Source organism: Pipra filicauda, unplaced genomic scaffold, assembly GCF_003945595.2.
Source record: "Pipra filicauda isolate LSUMZ 115617 unplaced genomic scaffold, ASM394559v2 scaffold3_size10097308_pilon, whole genome shotgun sequence".
Taxonomy (NCBI): domain Eukaryota; kingdom Metazoa; phylum Chordata; class Aves; order Passeriformes; family Pipridae; genus Pipra; species Pipra filicauda.
In genome coordinates, this window is record NW_024104532.1 from 5657015 (window position 1) to 5679173 (window position 22159).

The window sequence follows — 22159 nt, forward strand, 5'->3', positions numbered from 1 at the left end:
TTCATTAACTGAAATTAGCATCTCTTAGGTCTTAATTGACTTATAAAAGCCTTGTTTTGTGATAATGAAGTTTATACTGTAGTTTTGCCTGATGGCAGCTGGTGGGTCCCTCTGCCCAAGCCACCAACCCCGAGCTGGGTCTGGCCAGGACACAGGTGGCTGAGTCCCTTCTTCCCCACAGCCCATGGAAGCTGTGGCTGCCCCATCCCTGGAAGCGTTCAAGGCCGGGTTGAAGCAACCTGGTATAGTGGAAGGTATCCCTGCCCAGAGCAGGGGGTTGGAATGAGATGAGCTTTAAGGTCCCTTCCAACCCAAATCATTCTGGGATTGTATGACAGCCATGAAGTTACAGCTGGGAGAAGCATGTCTGTGACCTGAGCATGTGCTGAACATGAGGGCAGACTTACAGACTTTCACTGGATGATCATAGCAATGTCCTGTGCCGCTGCAGGGGCAGATGTTCAGGGGTTGATGATTGATTTGGGCTGTTTGGGCACTTAAGGCGTGTTTTGGACCTCTGTTCCTTGGCTGGGTGAGCGCAGCCCTTTGGGTTTCATGGACTGTCCCTCTGCTGTGGGATGTAGATGTGGTTTGGCTGAATGTCCCTATGAATTGGCTTGGAAGCTGTTAGGAGGGCACGAGAAGTGCCACGCTCAGAGCCAGCGGTGGGAGGTGGGAGGAGGTTACACGGTGCTAATGGGAACTAACCTGAGCAATAACCTTCTCCCTCTCAGCTCATTTTTCACTGTTTCTCAGACTTCATTCAGTTTGGTATGAGGGGTCAGCAGCGAGGGCAACAGGAGCAAGTCACTCTGGTGTTGGGGCTGGCAAGCATCCCCCACGCTGCTGCCACGAGCTTGGTCCTGCTGTTCACCAGGAAGGAAGGAGACAATGTCCAGAGGGAAAACATGTTGGGAAAGAGCTGGTGGCAGCACTGCTGCTTGTCAAATGTGTTTCCTCTGTTAGGATTCACTATTGTCCTTAAATGCACAGAGGCGACATGGGGAAAATCACTGATTTACAGGGGAGAAGAGCAAAAGTGCTCACGGGGGTGAGCAGAAACTGCTGGGATGGAGACTCTCCCTTCCCACACCAACCTGCTCTCCAGGGCTGGCCACAAAAACACTCACTGCTTCCACCTGATTGATTTTGCCTTCCAAGCAGTAGTGGCTGCTTGCTGGAATCACTCACTCTGTGTTTGGGAAGGGCAGAGCTCTGGAGCCAGCCCTCGCAGGGAGCAGCCATCAGAAAAACCCTCACGGAGCTGGAATGTCAGCTGCAATAAGGAGCTGGAATCCACACGGCTCCTGGAAGTGTTCTCAGAGAACACGTGATCAGGGTTTTACACGGGCTCAGTACATGGTGCCTTTGTCCAAGCCCAGCAAATGATAAAAATCTTCAATTTAGCCATTATTGACTGTTTTAAGACAAGATACAGGACAGAATTGAAACAAGTCTGTAAATTAGATGTAGCCCCACAGCTCACAGACCGAGAGACTCCTACATCATTGACAAGCAAGAGGAAGGAGGAGATGAGGAGGCTTGGCGACTTTGTTTTTCTGCCTGTTCCTGTAAATTACGTGCTCTGCGTTCTCAGTTGAGAAAAGATGGAGACACAGAAGAGCAGGGCAGTGACTGTCAGTGGCTTTGTAACCATCATGAGCTCACAGGGCCCTTACTCCAGGCTCTAATCCTTGGGCTCAGGAGCTGCAAGTTGGCCATTTTATTTTTCCTTTTTTCCCCCCATTTTTTGGTGAGGGTCTGTGTCTGGAATGGTGACACCAAACTGTCCCCTCAGCCCGTGGTGTGAGGAGGTTTCCCCGTTGGCCTCACCTCCTGCTGCTCCACTGGAGCCGTGGCAGGGCTGTGACCCTGGCACTGTGTGTCACCTGTCACTGCTGCAAACCCCAGGGCAGTGTTGTGGCTCTGACCAGACCATCCTGTCCCCTGCTCCTTGTCCCGCTGTAAGAGACCCCTCGACCCTGGGGTGTGACTCTGGGGATGGAGCTGCAGTGGGACTCTGGGTCCCAAATGAGACCAGGGGCTGCAGTGCTGCTCTGATGTTGCAAAGCTTAATGATGCTTCTCTTGGTTTGGATAATGTTACTACTCTGCATGAGCTGGGAATGGTAATTCCATTTTAGTGGGAAGATGGATGCTTCCAAATGACATTTATCTCCGTGATGACTGCGGTGTGGTCAGGGAGCAGTTGTTAGCAGTGCCAGCTCTCCCCTTTGTCACGGATTACTGCGGCTGGGCAGGATTCCAGCTGAAAAACAAAAATTCCATCCCTCCACCACATGAATCAGGAAATAGTTACTGTCCTGTGGTTCCATCACTGAGGTCATGCAAATGAGGACTGTGTTTCCTCAAAGCCTCTGGTTTGTGTGTGACCAGGCCCTCGTGTGTGGGGAGACTGCTCAGGGGCAGGTGGGACACCCACAGCATCGGGTTTGGGGAGGGTAAGGGGATGCTGGGGTTTGATGCCCACAAGGACAGAGGCTGGCGATGCTGGCTGCACCATCTGGCAGCCCCAGCTGGCTCAGCAATTGAGCCTCAGAGAAGAAATGGTGTCTGGAGAAATTGGGTGCTCCAGCTGTGGTCCCTCACTCAGGTTAAACATGGATCCTTGAGTGGAGATTTCTCACTGAGAATCTCAGAAAATTTTCAGACCCACATTGGATATTGCAGGGACCTGAGCAGCACATGCCAGTGGAATGGATGGAGGAGTTCCAGGGTTAATAGGAATCAGCTCCTGATTGTGACTGGGTGGAGGGTTTGCTGGCAGTTTGTGGTGACGTTCAGGGAAGTTCCCTGCAAGGGTTCCTGTGGCACTGGCTGCCTGTGTCCATCCCGGCCCCCGTGGTCCCGGCAGGGCTGAGCAGCCTGTCCTGAGTGTGGGTGGGGATCTGGAGCTGTTGGTCACCCCAGGCACTCTCTGTTCCTCTTGCAGGTGAGCCCTCCCGGTGGTCCTCGTCCCACTGCGACTGCTGCTGCAAGAACGGCAAAGGCGACAAGGAGGGAGAGAGCGGCACATCCTGCAACGAGCTGTCGACGTCCAGCTGCGACAGCCAGTCGGAGGCCAGCTCCCCCCAGGAGACCGTCATCTGCGGCCCTGTCACGCGCCAGACCAACATACAGACTCTGGACCGGCCGGCCAAGAAGGGCCCTGTGCAGCTGCTGCAGCAGTCCGAGATCCGCAGGAAGAGCGACCTGCTCCGGACTCTCACCTCTGGCTCCCGGGAGTCCAACTCCAGCAAGAAAAAAGCAGTGAAGGAGAAGCTCTCCATTGAGGAGGAGCTGGAAAAATGTATCCAGGATTTCCTCAAAATCAAAATCCCAGACCGGTTTCCCGAGAGGAAACACCCCTGGCAATCTGAACTGCTGCGGAAGTACCACCTTTAGGCTCAGGGTGGGGAGAGCACATGACCTTGTTACATTAGAGACAGATCCTAAGTGATACAAAAATAATTCCCAATAATAATTATTTGTTAGGTCACCGAAACCAAAATCCATCTCTAGTACTGCCTAATTTGCCTATTTCACCTTAACATTTCTAGTCGTAGGGTAACGATATTTTTTGCAGTCCTGGAAGCACAATGACAAACGCTTTCGTTTGTAAACTCGGAGTCTTACACAAGCTGAAAACCTTAAGGGCACAACCAGACCCATGCCGAGGGATGGTTGCATGCAGCTGCCAGTGCCGTGGGAGCGTGGCCTGGGAACAGGCAGGTCAGGGGGATGTGAGCTCCGTGCCCTCTGTGTCCTCCTCGGAGCACATCTGTTTGGAGGGAGGTGCACACTGCGAAGCCCCGAGCTCTGCCGTGGCAGTTTAAGCATGTGTATATATATATATGTGCATATATATATGTGTGTATATATATCTCTGTGTATATATATATGTATATATATATCTATATATATATATCAATATATATTGCTTAAAGATTTTCTGGCTCTCTCCTCATAACTGCACTTTCTCAGAAGAGCGCATTTTTTAGCCGTCTGTGGATGTTCAGTTTCTTCTCCAGGTCTTTGAGGGCTGAACAGTAGAAGTCCATCTCACTGTCTCTCCCCTGCTCCCTCTCTCTGTCTTTACCCCTTCTCTGAGACACTGTAAATGCGTTTCAGTGGAGACCAGGGTGCAGTCTGTGGTTCTTTGTTACCATCAGCAAATACTCCCATTTGTTTTGGATGATCTTGTCCCTCTGTGTCCTCCCCACACTTCTTGTGTTCCTCAAGGCTCCCCAGTGTCAGTGGGTTAAAGGTGTGCTGATCCCAGCTGGAAAGCTGTAGGGCTGGTTCCACGGCTGTGTGTGGAGTGGCTGTGCTGTTTTTTGTGGATGCCAGGCACAAGTGCCAGGGGTGTCTATCCCAGCTGGCAGGGACAGAGGGCACTGTATCCCATCCGGCACAGAAGCACCCACAGAAATCACCCACCCAACCAGCCCCATGGTGCTCTGTGTGTGGGGATCCACTGTTGGAGGAGAGAGTAGGTGTGTGCCAAGAGAAAGTACAACCCCAGGAGGTACCTGCGTTCCATCCCACAGATCCCATGGTGGGACAGCCAGCAAACTGCACCGTGTGTGCAGTGTCACCCCCGGAGCCATGGGAAAGGCTGGTCCTGCACTGACCCACGGGGAAAGGGTGCAGGTGGGTTTATGGGGTGCAGAAGTTCCAAGGCCAGGTAAGGCCTGAGCATGGCAGCACAGACCAGAGAGCGTCGGGGGGTTGGCAGGTGGCAAAGGCATGGGATCGGCCAAACCGGGAGCAGGGGAGTGCCGGGGGGGCTCAGCTCTGGGGGCTCAGGCTGCCAAGGAGGGAAGCCATGGAGAGTGATGGAAAACTTAATTGCTCCAGCTAGCCTGTGTTGGCCACATCTGGGAACAACCCAGCTGGAGGATTTGGGATAAATTTTTTGTTTTCTAAAGGCACAGAAAGAAGATTTTATATATATATAGAAAAAACTACAGACAATGACAGTGCTGGTAGCACAGAGCACTTGGATTTTGACTAATTTAACATCCTGCAGGTTCGAGGGCTTCCCACCTACTAAATTTCGGAGGTTGCTGTGGGAGATGATGCTGTCCCATCTGCACTGGTTCTCTCTGTGATCCTCATGCAGTTCCAGCAAGATGGAAGCTTGGTTCCTGTGGGGTTCCATCATGCCCAGCTGGGACAGAGGGGTTTGGCAGAGAACTGTGAAGTCTTCACAAGCACACAGGTGTGTTTTGGTGAGGATGCACATTTTACCAGCAACAATAGGAAGCAATACTTGTCCAGAGGGACCCATAAGCATGAGCTGGTTGTGGGGAGGGGGAAACCCTCCCAGCAATACATCTCCAGGTTGTGGCAGAACAGGGTTTGGATGTAGCAGCTGGTCATCACCTCTGTGGAGATTGTACATGAAGAAGGTGCCATTCCTTACAGCTGGCATGCCATGTTGGTACCAAGGATTGGGAATGAGAGGCTCTGGGCTGGGAAATGCTCAGTGAGGAAACTCAGAGTTTCCCAGAATTCTGCTTTAGAACGAGTTCAGGTTTTAGGACATTCCCTCATGCTGGAGTTCAGGCCTGGCTGTTGTGCCACCTTCCACTTACAGGCTCAAAAGGCACATTTTCCCACAGAAACCAATGTTTTGCACAAGATCCACAGATTTGACCCTGCTTAGTTGTGTTGTGGTTAGTTTATAACATTTTTCTTTTCCTGCTAAACATTTCCCACACCTTACCCACCTGCTCTGGCACCAAGCAAGAAAAAATGGAGAACAGCTAGGGCTCTCCTCCAGAATTCCAGCAGGAAAACAGGTCCCCTTGTTCCTTGGCAGCAGACTGGAGCTAAAACCTTGTCCTTTCAATCCAGATCTTTCCAAGTCTCTCTTTAATATCACAAATATTTGGGCTATAAACTGCGTGTGCCAGAGTGGAAGAACAGGCATTGGGTGTGTGTGTGTGTGTTCCCAGGCTGATGTTCCGGGGACACAGGATTGCTCAGTGATTAATAACTGTGGAAAAATTAGACCAAATGAAATGCACCTGAGTGGGCTTGATTTATGTGGCCTTCATGTCTCCAGTTTGAGATGAAATGGTTATTACTCTCTAGTGCTACAGAAATAAAGGTCTTAAACTTCAGTAATCACAAGCAGGCTGAACCTGCTGGGAAACCCAATTTGAGATGGGGCTGGAGGAGGGCAGTGCCCAGACGTGGGGCTCGTGTGTGTGTATGTTTGTGTGTGTTCTGCTGTGCTACTAAGGGGTCTTGTTCTGGTCTAACTACATGTATGGCTGTTTTATGAGTGGCTTGTATAGAGCTGGGGCTGTGCTGCCAGGTTTTGTGCTGCTCACAGTGACTGGTGGGCTGTAGGTGGAACACAGGAGGCCTGGGTGGTGGTGGGGGGCTGTCACTCCTCCCCAACAGAGTCAGAGCTGTGTGGATGCTGCCCAGAGCTCCCCTTCTCTCCATCCTCACTCACTGCTCTCTCTGCACCACCCCTGTTCCATGGCACCCCCTCAAAAAGCCACATTTGGGGCACCTCATTCTGCCACCACTGGGCAGGGGCAGGGGATGGGAGCATCCAGCAATGGTGTGGAAAAACCATGGGCAGGTAGAGACAGGGACCAGGGGAATTAAAAATGGTGCTCCATGGTGGCCCCATAGTTCAGCTGTGTGTGGCAGTGGGTCAGGAAAGAGCAATCAAACCTTCTGCAGACACCAGGATGGCGGCAGGAGGGTGACAGTAACTCTGGAAGACCTGTTCCTAAAAATAGTGCCATGGACATACAGAGACACAAAACTATATATACTTCCATGTAGTTGGATAGATATAATCACACTCCTAGGGATGAAAGGCAGGTGCCAATGCCTTCTTGGAAAGGTTGTTCCCCATCCCCTCAGGGGTGGGCACCTCTCACTGTTCCCAGGGACAGGAAATCCATGCAATAGGTGGGTGTCAAAGTGGTACCTCAAAGCCTATGGCCAACGGGAGGAGGGGAACGTGGCCCATGCTCGGTATGTCCAGAACCTTCCTCCTACCAGGGCTTTTCCCTGAGGCTGTGCTGGGAAATGGGGCCATGAAGGGAAGAATGGAGACAAGGTATTTCAGAGGAAAAAAGGAAACTGGAATAAGATTGCCAGAAAGGCAGATGGGTTTGGGGCTCTAAAGTATATTCTACTCAATTCTACTTTGTTTCAGTGAGAGAACCCATGTCTCTCCCTAGGACAGTTTTGGTAGCAATCCAAAATTAAACTCAGTTCACAGAGTACTTTATTCTTTCTAAAATATCTAGGGGCAAACTGGACTTTGAGCTACTTTTCACACATAACGAAGACCAAGTATAAGTTCTGTTGAAACTAACTGAAAAACTTACATTGACTGAGTCTCCCCTAAAACAACTTTTCTCGAGAAAAATGGGCACTTGTCCCAGTGAGGATGAGTAAGAACATACACATCCATGTACATTGCTTGTGTGGCACAGGTCCAGTCATTTGGGGATGGTGTGGCACAGCCAGTCTGTAAATATCATGGCCTGGTCTTACTTAAGCTTAGCTTAGGGCGCTGGGGAGGGAACGTGGTGAGCAACCCCTGCCCCTATGGGCCATGGGGTGGGTGACACAGCTCCTGTCACAGCCACCCACATCCCACCTGCCCCAGTGCCCATGACAGCTTCCACCTCTCCTGGGCAGAATTCCCAGTTTCCAAGGGTTTTGTTATGTGCCCAAACACCTCGAGACACCTGAGCAGGACTCAGAGCATCAGGGGGAGACACAGGGAGAATGTGTCAGTTTACACAGACCCACAGGGACCAAATTATTTTACCATCTGCACACACTGTCCAGAGGCTTCACAGTGCTCTGGAGAACATTTTGGTGTTTTAATTCTAGTTTGGTGGTCCATTTATTAATTTCATTTTCAAATTGCGGGCTGAAGGAGAAGACAAGGTTGGAGTTTATTGGCAATGGCCATCACGTAACCAAGCCCTTCAGCTGTGTCCCAATCTGTTCTCCCAGTCCTAGGAAGGCTGGAGGAAACTTTCCAGCTCCTTACCCTTCCCAAAGCCCTTCCTACCACGGCGAGTATGGACTTTCAGAGTACTTTATGCACAAGGCCCCATGTGTATCATGGTACAAAATAATTGTCCAGTCTTATGGATAGTTTATGCCCCAACGGGGTTTTGTAGATTAATAGTAAAAGGACAGAAAAAAAAAAAAAAAAGAAAAAGCACTTTTAAATTATTTATATTATAAAAAGACATTCTTTATTTTTCTTGGCATCGATGTCACTTAGCTAAAAAATCCGTTTATAAATAGGATATTGCAGATTTTAAACTATAGCAATGCTAAAGCAAACACAAAAAAGCAGAATTCAGAGTTACACAGACAAAACTTACTGAGGTGAAGCAGGAGGGTGGCAGGGCCCAGCTGGCTGAACGGGTGGGTGTTGGAGTTGAGGGGGATGATGTCCTCCCTGGGGCCCCTTTGTGGTCCCCTCTGGCCATCCCCAGCCCCAGGGAGGTGGCTGGACCAGTTCCCCCCCCAGTCATTTGGGGTTGTACAAAAGAGCAGGTGCTGCCAGTGCAATATTGTCCCAGCCAACACGGGGTGTAGAGGGGTTTTGGTGATGTTGTGATCTCTCGGGGCCTTGCTTACGTTACATTTTCGGACCTCATACAGCACTTAATGACTTCGCTGAGGCTGAGTCAGTCTGTTGCACATTGATGTAGATTAAGTGGCACCCACTGAATTACCTCTCGACTTTCCAACGTGGTTCACTTGTACATAAGTGTAATGTCAAACTGTTTACAGGTTCTTTTGTGCGTAATTGTGGAAAAAAAAAAAAAGTTTTAACTACAAATTTAAAGGAATCGATTTTACTGGAAGGTGTTTAAAAAAATGAATGTGCTTAATACAGTATAGACATCCTTGCTAATGGTCTCACCTGAATGCATGTATCCGTGTTGTCAGTCCCCACCAGTGAGGTTATTGGCAATATTCTGCAGTCTGTGAATAGCAAATATGCATAAACTACTGTGACTCTGACAAATATAACTCGGTAACTGTTTCTACTGTGGTATGTAAAAAAAAAAAATCTTGTAGCTTTTAGCCTGCTGTATTTCCCTGGTGCAAAGAACACCAGGAAAAAGAGAGATCTTGGAAAAAATGAAGTCACAGCTGTGACCTGTGTGGGGTCATTCATGCAATGGCACCTTCTGGGTCGCTGTGGTACAGGCGCTAAAAATGCCATTTTTAGAGGCTGGGAGGTGGGAAGTGAAGGTGTTGCTGCTGCCTTCTGCTCTGGCATTGCTGCTGGAAGCAGAGCTGGCCTTTGGCTCAGGGGATGATGAGTGAAGAGCTGCTCCATGTGCAGGGTGGGTGTCAGACCCTGCATGGGGGGAGCACAGCACCGGTGTCAGGACGCTGGGCGACTGAAAACTGCAGCCAATTTGTGTCTTGCCATTCAAATAAAGCAGTGAATATACACTGTAAGAGCACAGACAAGAATAAATAAGTTGGTATCCTTCAACTGTCACATACACACGCAGGAATACATCCAGAGATCCATCCAGGCTTTCTTGCCCATGGGGATTTAGCATCAGGCCTTGTGACCACTTCTCTCCCTCCCAGTGGGGCATTATTCTCCTGTGAAAGTGATGGGTATTTTTCCTCATTTATTTCTGGATTGGTCTGAAAATAGCAGTTCAGTGGTCACAGGGGAAAGTTCTTCTCCCTCCCTGTCTCGCACAGAGATTTTGTGATGCTGTGATTTGAAAGTCCTGGCCCCAGCAGCTGGATAAGCCATTGCTGCATTAGGGGTTACCTGCCAGAGGGTATCCAAAAATACTTTATCCTTTGTCATTTTAAAGACATCTTGGCAAGGGATGGCTTCATCCCAGCCAGCGGCTGAGTTACAAGTGGAGAAGGTGCAGGGCATGACAAGAGGAGAAAGATACAGGGGGAAAGGCAGGATATCTTTTTGGGACATGGAGAGGTAGCCAGCTGTGGCCTTTTCCAGAGTTGGCCCTCAGTCATCCATCCCAGGTAGGTCCCTGGGGAATGGTGTCCAGCAGTGAAGGCTTCACCTTCCTGCAGTAGCTGCTGCAAAGATAAAAGAGGAAAAGGTAGTGGGAAGGAGCTGTTCTGCCCCAGTATGGCTGTTCTTGGAGCAGCAGATTCACAATTTGGGGTTATTGCTGTATCTTGGCCCATCCCTGGAAGTGTTCAAGGCCAGGTTGGATGGGGATTGGAGCAGCCTGGTCTAGTGGAAAGTGTTCCTGCCTTCCCCTGGCAGGGGGTAGAACAAGATGGGCTTTACGGTCCCTTCCCACCCAGGCCATTCTGTGATTCCGTGATCTTCCTCCCTTCAGCACAGCTCTCTGGGAGCAATCAGGGCTCTGTCCTGCTGCCACTGCCACGTGGGTGGCCCAGCTCCCAACGCTCCCAGTCATACTTGCATGGATGGAATTGGGAAGCATCGCTGTAGGCAAGCTGGGGCTGAAAAAGCCAGAAAACCAGATGATGGCTCACTTGTGGAGCTGAGGATCCAGGGATGATTTGTTTTATTATTATTTTTAATCTGTGGTACTTGGCTGTGGTTGAGAGGAAGCCCTTTCCAACGGCCCCTTCTGGGAGAAGGTGAAAGATCCATCTTTGCAGCATTTCCCCCATATGGTACTTCCCTGTAGCAGGGATTTGGATGTTGCAGTGTCTGCACAAGCATATGGAAGGCGAAGTGTGTTGGAAGCTGTGTCTCCTCAGATGGTGAGGCGGCTGCTCGCTGGGTGTACCTGCGGCACCAGCCCAGTGCTGGCAGCACCATGAGCCAGGTGATCCTGGCACAATCCCTATCCTGGCAGAGAACTCTGTAGGAGGCACCTGCCTTCTGCCTCGGAGCCACACCTGCAGCAGGGCCAGTGTCCCTAAACCCCCCTTACAGCTCTCGGATGAGCTTCTTCCAGATTAGCCACCCCTTGCCTGGAGCCAAGGAGCTGGGGGAGAGGGCAGGGTGAACTGAGGAGACAGTTCTGCTGCTGTTCCTGAGCAAATCCAGGGGTCTGCAGCCCTGTTACCCCTCGCTGGGGTTGTCTCTCACAATCCATCTCTCCATACAGGAGAACACACGGGGAGCAGCTGAGACCCCCAGTATGAGTGGCAGGTCTCCTCTCCAGCAGGACATCCCTCAGTTCTGAGAAGCAGCTCACCTCTGCTGCTTCCCACACTCATTCTGAGGCAGAAAGCTGAATTTTGCTATTCTGAGCACTTTTGAGCACTGTCTTGTCTTCTTTTCATGTCAGGGCAGATGTGAAAGAGTAGTGGGTGTTCGGGTTAGAACACCTGCACAATAATTACTGAGGATTTAATTACCTCCCCTGCGCAACACTGGATGATGTGCATGGAAAACAGGAGAGATTCCCTTTGATACCAGGTGATACCAGAAAATGATTTTAATCTGCCTTACAACTATATAATTAAAGGAGCTTATATATAGAAATATATATATATATATACACTCACACACATATATGTACATTTCTTTTTCTTGCTGCTGGAGTTACAGTCGTTCTGGCCTGGGAGCAGAGTGGGCAGCACTAGGTTAGAACTGGGCTTGCTCCATGCCGAGTGCTGCCGTAAGCCACAAGGGTGAGTTGGGGTGGGAAGAGCAAACTCATTGCTTTCCACAGCCCTTTCAGGGGGGAGGCCACCCCTCCCCATAGGTAATCCCCAACCCCCCAAAATGACAAGCTACCCCCACGCCTGGTGTCTGTGGAGGAGGTGTGGGGGGTGGGAAGGCTGTGGTCAGTCTCTGGAGGAGGTGTGGGGTGGGGAAGGCTGTGGGCAGTCCCTCTGTCACCCCTTCTGCTCCCTGACCTGGGCGATTCCCACCTGGCACGATGCTCGGGCAGGAGAGGTGTGACCCTGCAGGTCATTCCGGGCTTGACAGGAATGGGACTAAATTATTGTTGTGCCCCAAAACCAGAGCAAACAAGGAGCTCAGCAGCTTGTTCAGAGGTATCCAGGAGAGAAGATCCCTCCACTGTCAGGCAGGATGTGGGTGGGATAACAGTGCCTGGGACGCAAAACCCTGCATCCTCCAGCCTCTCCCCTCTGTCCCGAGTCAGGGCAACGAGGAAACCTGCTGCAGGGAACTGGGACAACGGGATGGTGTCAGGTGAGGGCAGAGAGCATCGGATACTCACTTCTCGCTCGACTGTTCCCTCCCGTTGCTGCTGCCGAGAGCCGGGAACTGGTGCTGCCTCCGCCCCCGCGCTACTGCTGCCGAGGTGTCTGTGGGGAGAGCTCTGTAAATACAGCAGGTTAAAAACTGGCACAGTATCAGCAGGTCTGTATTTAATGCAGATGTTTCCCATGTTTTGTAGTATTGTTTTATTGATAAATAAAAATCAACCAAAGACAAAAAAGGCACTTGGCATCGTCTGTGTGACCCAGGCTGAGCCCCTCGTGGGCACTTGAGTATAGAGATGGTACCTGTGACAGGAGAAGCTGCAGAGCCCTTGGCCTCTCCTCCCCAGCACATCAATTCCTGGGGTGTTCTCCAAAGAGAGACCAGCACCCATTTAAATGGAGTGGATGAGAAATGTCCCCTGAGGTCCGTGGGAAGAGGAGCTGCATGCTTGTCGCCATCTCTGGGTGAGCCCTGAGCTGTACCAGGATCTTGGTGCGATACTGAGTCATGAAACAGGGCTGTGATGACACAAATATCATAAATGGCTCAAAAATTATCCCCAAACGCTCAGGATTTTTAAAGCACAGCAAGAAAAACAAAACTTGCAGCAATTACACTGCATGTTAATGAGCTGCCTCCCAAAGAAAAGCTTGAGAAAAATAGGTTCATCAGAGACTCGTTAAAAAATCACTAAAACCATTAATACTATAAACATCCTCTCCACGGCATAAATTTTGTATCTTTCCAGATGTATTTTTATTATTATGCCCATTTAATGGGAGGAGAAAATGAGGCACAGCTCTTAGGGTTATTTTGCCCCAGGGATCCCAGTAAAAGCAGCCAGGAGGTACTAAAAGCACCTCCTCTTACCAAATTCCCGGTTAGGTGTGCCTGTGCCACGTTGGGCTGCCACATCTAAACCCTTTAGCACTTTTTATTTAGTCTTTACTGAAGCAAAACATTCCTGATTTCGAGACTTAGTGCTGACTGAACTGGGAACTCAATACCTGTGAGCAGCCATTTACCCATGAAATAGAGCTGGGAGAGCAGAAGGAATTTGGGCAGACACTCTGCTTGGAATTTAACCCCTTGAACTTTCTGGGGAGGGTTTGCTGAAGCCTTCCAGCTTTAGACAGTGCTGGGCTGTCAAAAATCCTCTAGCACACTTCAATGTAAATGTATTTTAGCAGCTGGATTTGCTGAGCTGCGGAACAGAAGGCAACGGGGCTGTTCTTGCCTTTGCTCTGACATCCCAGACCTCGTCTACAGCCCTGAAATCCCGGCAGTCACATCACTGGGGATCAGAGCTTCGTGCTAATGGGACAGTGATCCGGGCAGGGTTGAGCTCTCCAGAGGAGAAGGGCTGTCAGGAGAGGCGATGTTCCCCAGCTGCTCTGGCGGGAGGGTCGGGAAGAGAGCCGGGTTGTGGGAACTGCTGTCCCCGGGAGCTGCGCCACCCCCCATCGACCGCCGGGGGCAAAGGGACACCATCCCCCCTCTGCACGGAGCTGGGGTTATTTCAGTACATCTCACTCCAACATCACTGTGTCCCTCCCCCCGTTCCCTCGTTATGAGCTGATATAAAATGCAGATAAGATCCAGCAGATGAGCAGTGACAGGTAAAGGGCACCACGTGGGTGATGGACTGTACATGCTGATGGCACCAATGATGCCCTTGGCTGAACCTCCAAAAGAAATCCACAGTTTTCTTCCTTTTCATTCAGTCCCAGACATTAACCCCAAGTTCCACCTGCCCCCACCCTGGCCCGGCCCCTCTCCAGGACACTTGGATGGTGCCGACACTCAGGGACACTCCCAAAATGTGAGTTCTGCTTTCTCTATGATCTTGCCTCTGTTACTGGAAATTGTTATTAAGCTACTCTAATTATTTTTTAAATCCAATAAAGACATCTTATATGTGCAATTTTAACATAATGTGTTGGGAATAGTGTATAGTTTAGTGATATTACCAGTGCTAAAATCAATGGTACTACTCATGTGAGCTTTAGTTTTCATCATTAGCCCAAATGAACAAGTCTTGATCTATAATATATCATTATGAATATAAAATATAATAATATAAAATATCTATAATTGTTCATTAGAACCATTACATCTGAATCCTTCTTCCCTTGGTCATAAGATACTTTCTGTCTTATCACAAGCCTTGTGAACAACCACGACGCTTTCCCAATGTGCTTTTGGTAGTGTGTCATGGAAAGATGGACAGGTAGAAACAGGTGTAAGAGGTTCTGGGGCAGCCTATCCTGGGGGGGATGGGATAACTGTTTGTGACAGGGCCTTGTGAGAGAGAAACTCATTTTTTCCTGTTGCAACCAGGTCTCTCCCTGCCTTTCTGCATAATGAATTAATCCAATCAAACCTGTGAGAGCTGAGGAGAGCAGGGGCTAGGGTGGTCCAGCTTTAGGCAAAAGGATAGGGAATGCAGAGGATGCAGGCAGGGCTGAGCTCTGTCATCACAACACAGGGACAGCTGCCAGTGCTGAGTGACACAGTGAGATGAGACGTGCAGCCCGGGGTGGGCGGCAGTGAAGGTCAGTGCCCACACAGGCAGCAATAGAAGGGGTAAAAATATGTCTCTAATAACCCCTCAATTAACAGCAGTGTTGGCCTGGATGAAATGACTCATCATTTCAACCCTGATGGCCAGGTTTGGGAGGAGGGTAGGGAGAGAGGCAGATGCCTGCTGTCCCTGCACCCACCACTGCTGCTCTCTTTTTTCATGGTAAAATTGTTATTTAAGGGAAAACCTGCTCCTGATTACAGCGACCACAGGACTGAGCCCCCTAAAGTGCAGAGGTCTGGATTCTCCAGCCATACCTTCCCTCTGCCCCAATGTCCCCTCTTTCCCTCTGGCTTTGTATCCTGCTCAGGAATGTTCTTCTCACCTGTTCTTCCCACACAGTTACTGCCACGTTTGTCACTACATTTCCATGCAACTCTTTCAGCTGTCCACAAACCTAATATATTGATTTAATTATCTACAGAAATCTTTCCACTCCTCACCAGCCTCTTCAGACATTTTTCAGCTTTTAGTCAACACAAAAGGCTGAAAATTTCCCCTCATAATTTCATATATTTTAATTGCTCACATCTTTGTGTCATACATTCAACGTCCCTTTGTGTCTACAGTGAGCTGCACTGGCCAGAAAACATTCCCCAGCCCCTTACCTGTGCTGGTGCTGCTGGTGCTGCCCCATGCTGCAGTGCAGTGTTAGCACTTATCTCTACCCTGTCACATGTTTGTTTCTCCCAGCACTGTGAGTAAGGAATAAATCCAGGTAACAAAGCAGAACTCAAAACTGGCAGTTCAGTTGTGGCTGTACAATGTGCCTCCCCAGCAAACAAAACATGAGCAAGCACAGTTCCCTCTCCCTGTCCCTGGAATGGTACAAGGGAATGGTGGCTGGGGCTCTGTGTGGTACCACAGGGACCTCATGGGGAGAGCAGTGACAGCTTTTCCTCTGCTTTAAACTGTCAGGGATGCACCCAATCACCTCTGTAGCATCCTTACCTCTGGTGCTGATCTTCTTGGAGTAAGTGGAGGGCTGAAGCATCCTGGATGAGCAGCCAAGCATCCTGGATGCCCACCCAGATCATCCTGGAGCAGCACATTGCTTATCCCATCCTGGCCCCTTGTCTGAAGGTGCTGCAGGCTCCTCACTCCCTCAGGCACTGCACTGGGCGAGCAGAAGCCGGATCAGAGCTGGGCACTACACCACGGCCAGTAAAATCCACTTAGATTTCTGACCTCAATGTACCCAAGCAAGAATTAATCATAACAAAGAAAATAGCTTTTTTTTTTCTTTTATTTCTACCGGGATAGATCCATCAGCTCTGAAGACCCTCCTGTCAGTGTGGTGTCTACACCTCCAGAGGTTTCTGTAGGTTTAAAGTTAATTGAGAACAAAGTGCTACATTACAACCAGGATGCTGAACTCGACTTCAGTAAATTAAATTTTCTCCTTTGGGTGGTCTCTTCATTCAATATTTTATCACTTCACAGCTGCAACCATAGTGAAAACCCTGCTATTCTGGCTTGTGGGTTCTTTGCTCCACCCTCTACTCGGAGCCACCACCAGGCTCCTGCTCCTCCAGCCACAGCTGAATCCAAGGGCATTGGAGAGGTCAAACCCCTGTGTAATTTCTTCCAACCACTGATCTATGCCCTGAAACAGGAGGATGGATATTCCCTTTAGATCTACCTGATAGGAATACAAATGTTATTCTGCTTTTTATAAATGCCCTAACGCGGTAATAAAGTTCTTTCTAAAAGGACAAAGCAGGTGAGTTCTCTTCCAGCAACCATGTCTCCAAGCAGACCAAATTTCCATCCTGCAGCTGTATTTTAGTACTATTATAACTAATCATCTCCTCCAGGTTAAACCTGCAAAGATGTCCCATATCATGTATTTAAATGATAGCAAAAAAATTCCCCTAACTCCTTAAAGTTAATGACAATCTTCATTTTCATTTCCCACATATTCCTCTAACCCATAATAGCCATATACTAAATCTTCATGAGATTTTTATAGTTTCACTGAAGGAATATTTGCATAATTATTAGTGCATAATCTGCTTTAATGGTCCCACTGATTTTACTGTTACAGCTGAAGGTATGTGGTGTCAAATTTAAGCGTATAAAGTTCTGGACAGTTCTTGGGGGATACAGTGCCTGCTGGAGAGAAGACATGCCCATGGATGAAGAGTGCCCACACTTCTGCTCACTTCTGAAGAAAGAATGTCACCAGTGCCAGGGCAGGAACCTGCTGGCTGGGTCCGGCCCTGAAAGAGCAGGAAAAGGGAAATGTTGCCTACTGATGTCCCTCACTGCTCTGTAGAATCACAGAATCCCAGCATGGTTTTAAAACTCATCCAGTTCCACTCCCCTGCCATGGGCAGGGACACTTTTCACTAGAACAGGTTGCTCCAAGCCCTGTCCAACCTGGCCTTGAACACTTCCAGGGATTGGGCAGCCACAGCTTCTCTGGGCAACCTGTGCCAGGGCCTCCCCACCCTCACACTTCCCTCAAATCCCTGCAGCAGACATTGCTTAGTTTGGGGACTGAGGGGCAGGAGCCAACAGAAAGTTGTAGGCTCAGCACTTTGGGGAGGTTTGGGGCTGACTGAACAGGGTCTGGCCTCCTGCTCACTCCCATTTTGGAATCTTCCCCCACGGGATTGACGTGAAAATATATAAAAAGGATCTCCTGAAATAAGAGGAATGAGGTGTGGGGAGGGTGTGATGACAGCAGCTATATAAGGAGGCAGCACAGAATTTTTGAGGGAAAGCATCAAGCTTCTGCTATTTTCCAACCAGATCATACCCTCGCTAGGAAATGTCATTTCTAGAATTTTTTTTAGACTGTTCTAATAGGTACTGATAAATGTTCTTCTCCTCAGGGCTTGTCAGGAACAGACGTGATTGATACTATCTTCAGAAGGAGACAAAAATGTTCCATGTGGTATCTGCCACTGTGGCAGATCTCAAAAACAATGGTCTGAAGCTGAGCTGTACAGAACTTTTTTTAAATATTTAAAATTCCTACAACAGCCATTTAGGTTTGAATCCTACCTCCACAGGAAAGCCATAATAAAGATATTCTGTAAAATCTGGGAAATCAATAAGAAAAGAATGCATCTCAAAAACCTGTAAGCAACAGGGTGGTGTGAGTACAATTTCAGACAAACTGCATTTTCTGCATTATTTTTGAAAGTGCCATTATTCAGTTAATATTATTCAATGAAATACTAGTATTTTTTAATTGCAAGATTCCGCAGGTCTGAACCTGGAGGCTGGGAACAGCTCTGCTCTCCCAGATTCCAGCTCAAGCCCGAAATTAAGCTCTTAATGCCTTAATAAGGCAGAGAGTTGAGTGTATAATGACCTGTTCTTTAAGTGATATATTAAATTAACTTTCCTTATGTGTTTTCAGATGGAAGCTAAATATTTCCACATAGCTCTAGACAGCAAAAGACCATCAAAATGGATTAGATGAGCAGTTTTTTCTCTATTAAATGAAAGCTCCGGCATCATGTGGCAGCTGCAACTCAAACCCCATCCTGCACCCGCTCGTTGTTGTGCTATCCTCCCATGTAAAATTCCCTCTAAATTCCACAAGAATCACTTACCTGATGGGCACTTTGCTCAGTAGAGGCCACAGGAATAACGAGAATCCTGGAGTTTGCCATATCACCTGTGCTGCCCCGGGGATTTCAGTTTTCTGAGGCAATGTACAGTATCCCAGATTTGTTCTTCTGTAACAGCTGACAAATAACCTTAACAGTTATCCTATTATCCTGGCAACAACAGTAGAAGTTTGTGATTTTCATTTTCTGTAAACAGAACCTGTCAGAATACTGTGATTGAGTGTTGCTGTTGTGTTCCCAAATTGGGCATCCTGTAACCCTCCAGTTTTTGCAGCAGTTTTGATGGTACTTTATTTCCATAACCATGGATGAACAACCCTGTGGTACAAGGCTGCAATTTCATTGATTATTCCTGTAACCTTGTACCCCCTGACAGCCCCTGCACTCCGGGGATTTGTCACTTGGAGCTCCAGATGAGACTCCTCCCTCTGACACAAGTTCATATTTTATATCCTCAAAATAAAGATTTCAAGAACATATAGGAATCTGATGCTTTGTTTTACCTCATCTGCAGGAGGTCAGTAAAGTACCTCATCATATAATGTTGAAGGGACCTAAAAGAAAGCTGGAGAGGGACCTTGGGCAAGGGCCTGGTGTGACAGGACAAGGGGGAATGGCTTCCCACTGACAGAGGGCAGGGTTGGAACAGATATTGGGAAGACATTCTTCCCTGTAAGGGTGGTGAGGCCCTGGCACAGGCTGCCCAGAGAAGCTGTGGCTGCCCCATCCCTGGAAGTGTTCAAGGCCAGGTTGGATGGGGCTTGGTCTAGTGGAAGGTGGCCCTGCCCATGGCAGGGGAGTGGAATGAGGGGAGTTTTAAGGTCCTTCAACCCAAACTATTCTGGGATTCTGTGGTCTTGGACATCAAACTGTTCAGTGCACCTGAGTGGAGCAGGATTCTTTTACTGGGCCTAAGGCACCTTCTTTGGGACTTCAAGCAAGGTTTGGTGCATGGAAGAGAAAAATATCCCCCTTAAAAGGGAATCTGAACCCACAGCTGGAAAACCTTGGCTGCTGTGTTCATCCTGGGCTGCCTCTGAGGGCTCTGTCTCCTTGTGAGACAACCAGTCCTGAAGGTGAACAGGATCGTGTGTGTTTTGCAGTTTGGGAGCGTTCATGGAAACCCTCCAGTGCCACCCGGCTGTGGAAAATTCAGCCCTTTTGTCTCTTTGACAGACAAATGATCAACGTCCTCCTTTGTAAGTGATGCAGCTGTAAGAGATTAGAAAATAACTTCTGGATAAATAGATTTATTAGTGCAGTTTGGTTTTACATGGCCAGAATGGTGTGTTTATAAAATATTTATGGAGTTTTCCTTTGCAGCAATGGAACAAGAACGAGTTTAACAATGTGTGGGGCTTCATTAGTGCTGTTTCACAGGCAGGTTTGCTCTGTCTCGTCTTGTCCCTTCATTAAGTTGGCCCTCATGATAGATTGGCCCATATCACTAATTAATAATTACCTCTTCTGTATAAAATCAGATGCCTTGAGTTAGCACTACTGGTCATGAATTTAAGATTATGCATAAACCTGTACGCGCTTCTCTGCTCCATATTTAAGTCATCCTGCTATTCATCCAAAACCTCATCAGAACACATAATAAAGCACTTCATGAACAGATGTGCCACTTATTCATCCAGTTCTATCATGATAATGATGAAAATTTAATCTGGAGTGTCTCTGAAAGATGATCTGAAAGACAGATTGGTGTGAATAATAAAGGCACTACACAGAAATGTAAAGGCTGCCATGAAGAGGAAATCATTAACTACCCCAATGCTGCCTTTGATATCGCCCAGTAGTGCACAAAAACAAACCCCCCTTGGGTGTTGGGCCGCTCGAGGAGCTACTGTTTCTGCAGATGTAAATGCTCTAAATTGCTTTTCCTTTAAAGAAGTATAAAAGATAATTTCTCTTACAGCTGTGAGCAACATCTGACATTGCAGAACACTGAAAGCACATAGAAGAGAGGTTGGGGAGTTCAGATACATTCAAGGTGAGGGGGATAACATTCATAGTTGAATATTTAGTGAAAAAAATAAAAAAAAATGCAGAAACAAGTGGAAATTTGTGAGGCCAACTTGTTCTGAAGAGCCATTTACCCCTCGTTAGCTGGATATACATTTAGCTGTTTCCTCACACAGGCCACTGTTGATCCCCGTCAATAGAAAAGAAATCAGGAATGCAGTAGAGGGGGGACATGCATTTTAGGTGAATATTTACAAAGCTGTTATGGAGCTCTGTGAGTTCTGTTAACAGTAAAAAAATCATTCAAAATCCCCAAAGTGTCTTTGAAGAAAAAAAGCCACTTATTCAACGTCAGGGAGAAGGCCTGGATTGACAACTGTCATCTAGTTATTCACAAAGCAGGAAAAGCACAGACTGTGCAGTATAAGCTCTACTAAAAGAAAAGACTGCATGGAGGAGGGAGCATGGAATAGGACATCATACTGATTCCCATGGAGTGGCATTTACTCCCAAGCTCTCTGTGGCCACACATTAACCACACACCGTCCATCACGTCAGTGAGAGCAGTGGGAACAGTCACCCTGTGCTCCTGTGGAAGACAAATGAGGAGATCCCAGGCAGAGGCTGCTGGGGGACATGGGCACTGACAGCCATGGGTACACAGCCATCAGCAGAGCTGGGAAGGAAAAATAAGTCCCGGAGCAGTGCTGCTCTGTCTCAGCTGGAGGGAACCTGATGAAACTGCTCATGACAGCACCAACGTAGAAAAGAGGTAAGTGTGAATACACTCGAGATCCCTTGAACTTCAGCAGAATGATGTGTGTGTTTGACACATCCCAGACCAGAGCACTTGTCCCAAGAAGGGCCAGGGCTGTCAGGAGAGGGAGCGTGTGGTGCTGGCCTGTGCCTGGTCACTCTGTGCCTGGAGTAGGGGGACATCCCCTGCATCCCCCCTCTATCCCACCAGTTGGGTACCAATCCCTGAGCAAGCCTCAGAGCCCCTCTGCTTACATGTCACAGCACCAGAGGCCACAGAGCCTGGTGGGGAGGGCGTTTCCAGCTGCTTCACTCCACAGGGCGGGAGGAGGATGAGGAGAAACAAGCTGTGCCCCACCTGAGCTGGTTGTGCTCCCTCCTGCTCTGCCTCGCAGCCACCACTTCACCTCTCAGGCAGAACCAGACCTAGAGCAGAGTCTCATCAGTGTAGGAAAACAAAAAAGGAACTTGGAGTGAACAGATCTTCATTTCAGGACAAGCTGCTGCTCTGACTTCCTTGTGTGAGGACATGGGACACTGTCCTCCCCCGAGGGCTCTGGTGTCTCTGTGTCCCCTGGTTCTGTGCCCCCACATGTCCTTAGCCAACAGAGCCAAAGTTATTCCCTCCAGAAAATGACCCAGAGGGGAAACAGCCCCATAACAGTAAATCTTTTCCTTAACAGCTTGTCAGCAAAGAAGTACCGCTTTTCACACCAAAAATATTGCCAGCCTCTCTCAGCATCTGTCACAGCAGCAGCAGCTGACACCACCACAAATCTGGGTTAAGGAAACGGGAAATAAAACAGGTTTGAGAGGGCAGTGTGGGAACTGGGATTGTGTTTGGTGTCAGGTCCGTGGCTCCGAACCAACAGAGGCACAGGAGGAGAAGGATCTGGCCTCACTCTGTGGGGCTGGGCTCCCTGGCTGCAGTAATTGGGGTCTGCCAAGGCACAGTTTCTTCACTCTTTGTTGCTCCCTTACCAAATTTGGGGCCAAATCCCAGTTTGTGAGCTTTCCTTCAGTTTTCCTATTGATTTTGATGGAACTAGGGTTTGCTCTACTTCACTGAGCTCTTCCCTTAGTGAAC

General features: G+C 48.6%; 1 protein-coding gene across 2 annotated transcripts in view; it reads left to right on the plus strand.

The window, feature by feature from the left end:
* The window catches only part of KCTD16 (potassium channel tetramerization domain containing 16), a 65556-nt gene extending 62052 nt beyond the window's left edge, over positions 1-3504 (plus strand). For both annotated transcript variants that reach the window (XM_027718674.2, XM_027718673.2), the window contains exon 3: positions 2953-3504. In XM_027718674.2, the coding sequence (XP_027574475.1) occupies positions 2953-3404 (452 nt within the window). In that variant the 3' untranslated portion in view covers positions 3405-3504. The remainder of the gene's footprint in view (positions 1-2952) is intronic.
* The last annotated feature ends 18655 nt before the right edge of the window (positions 3505-22159 follow it).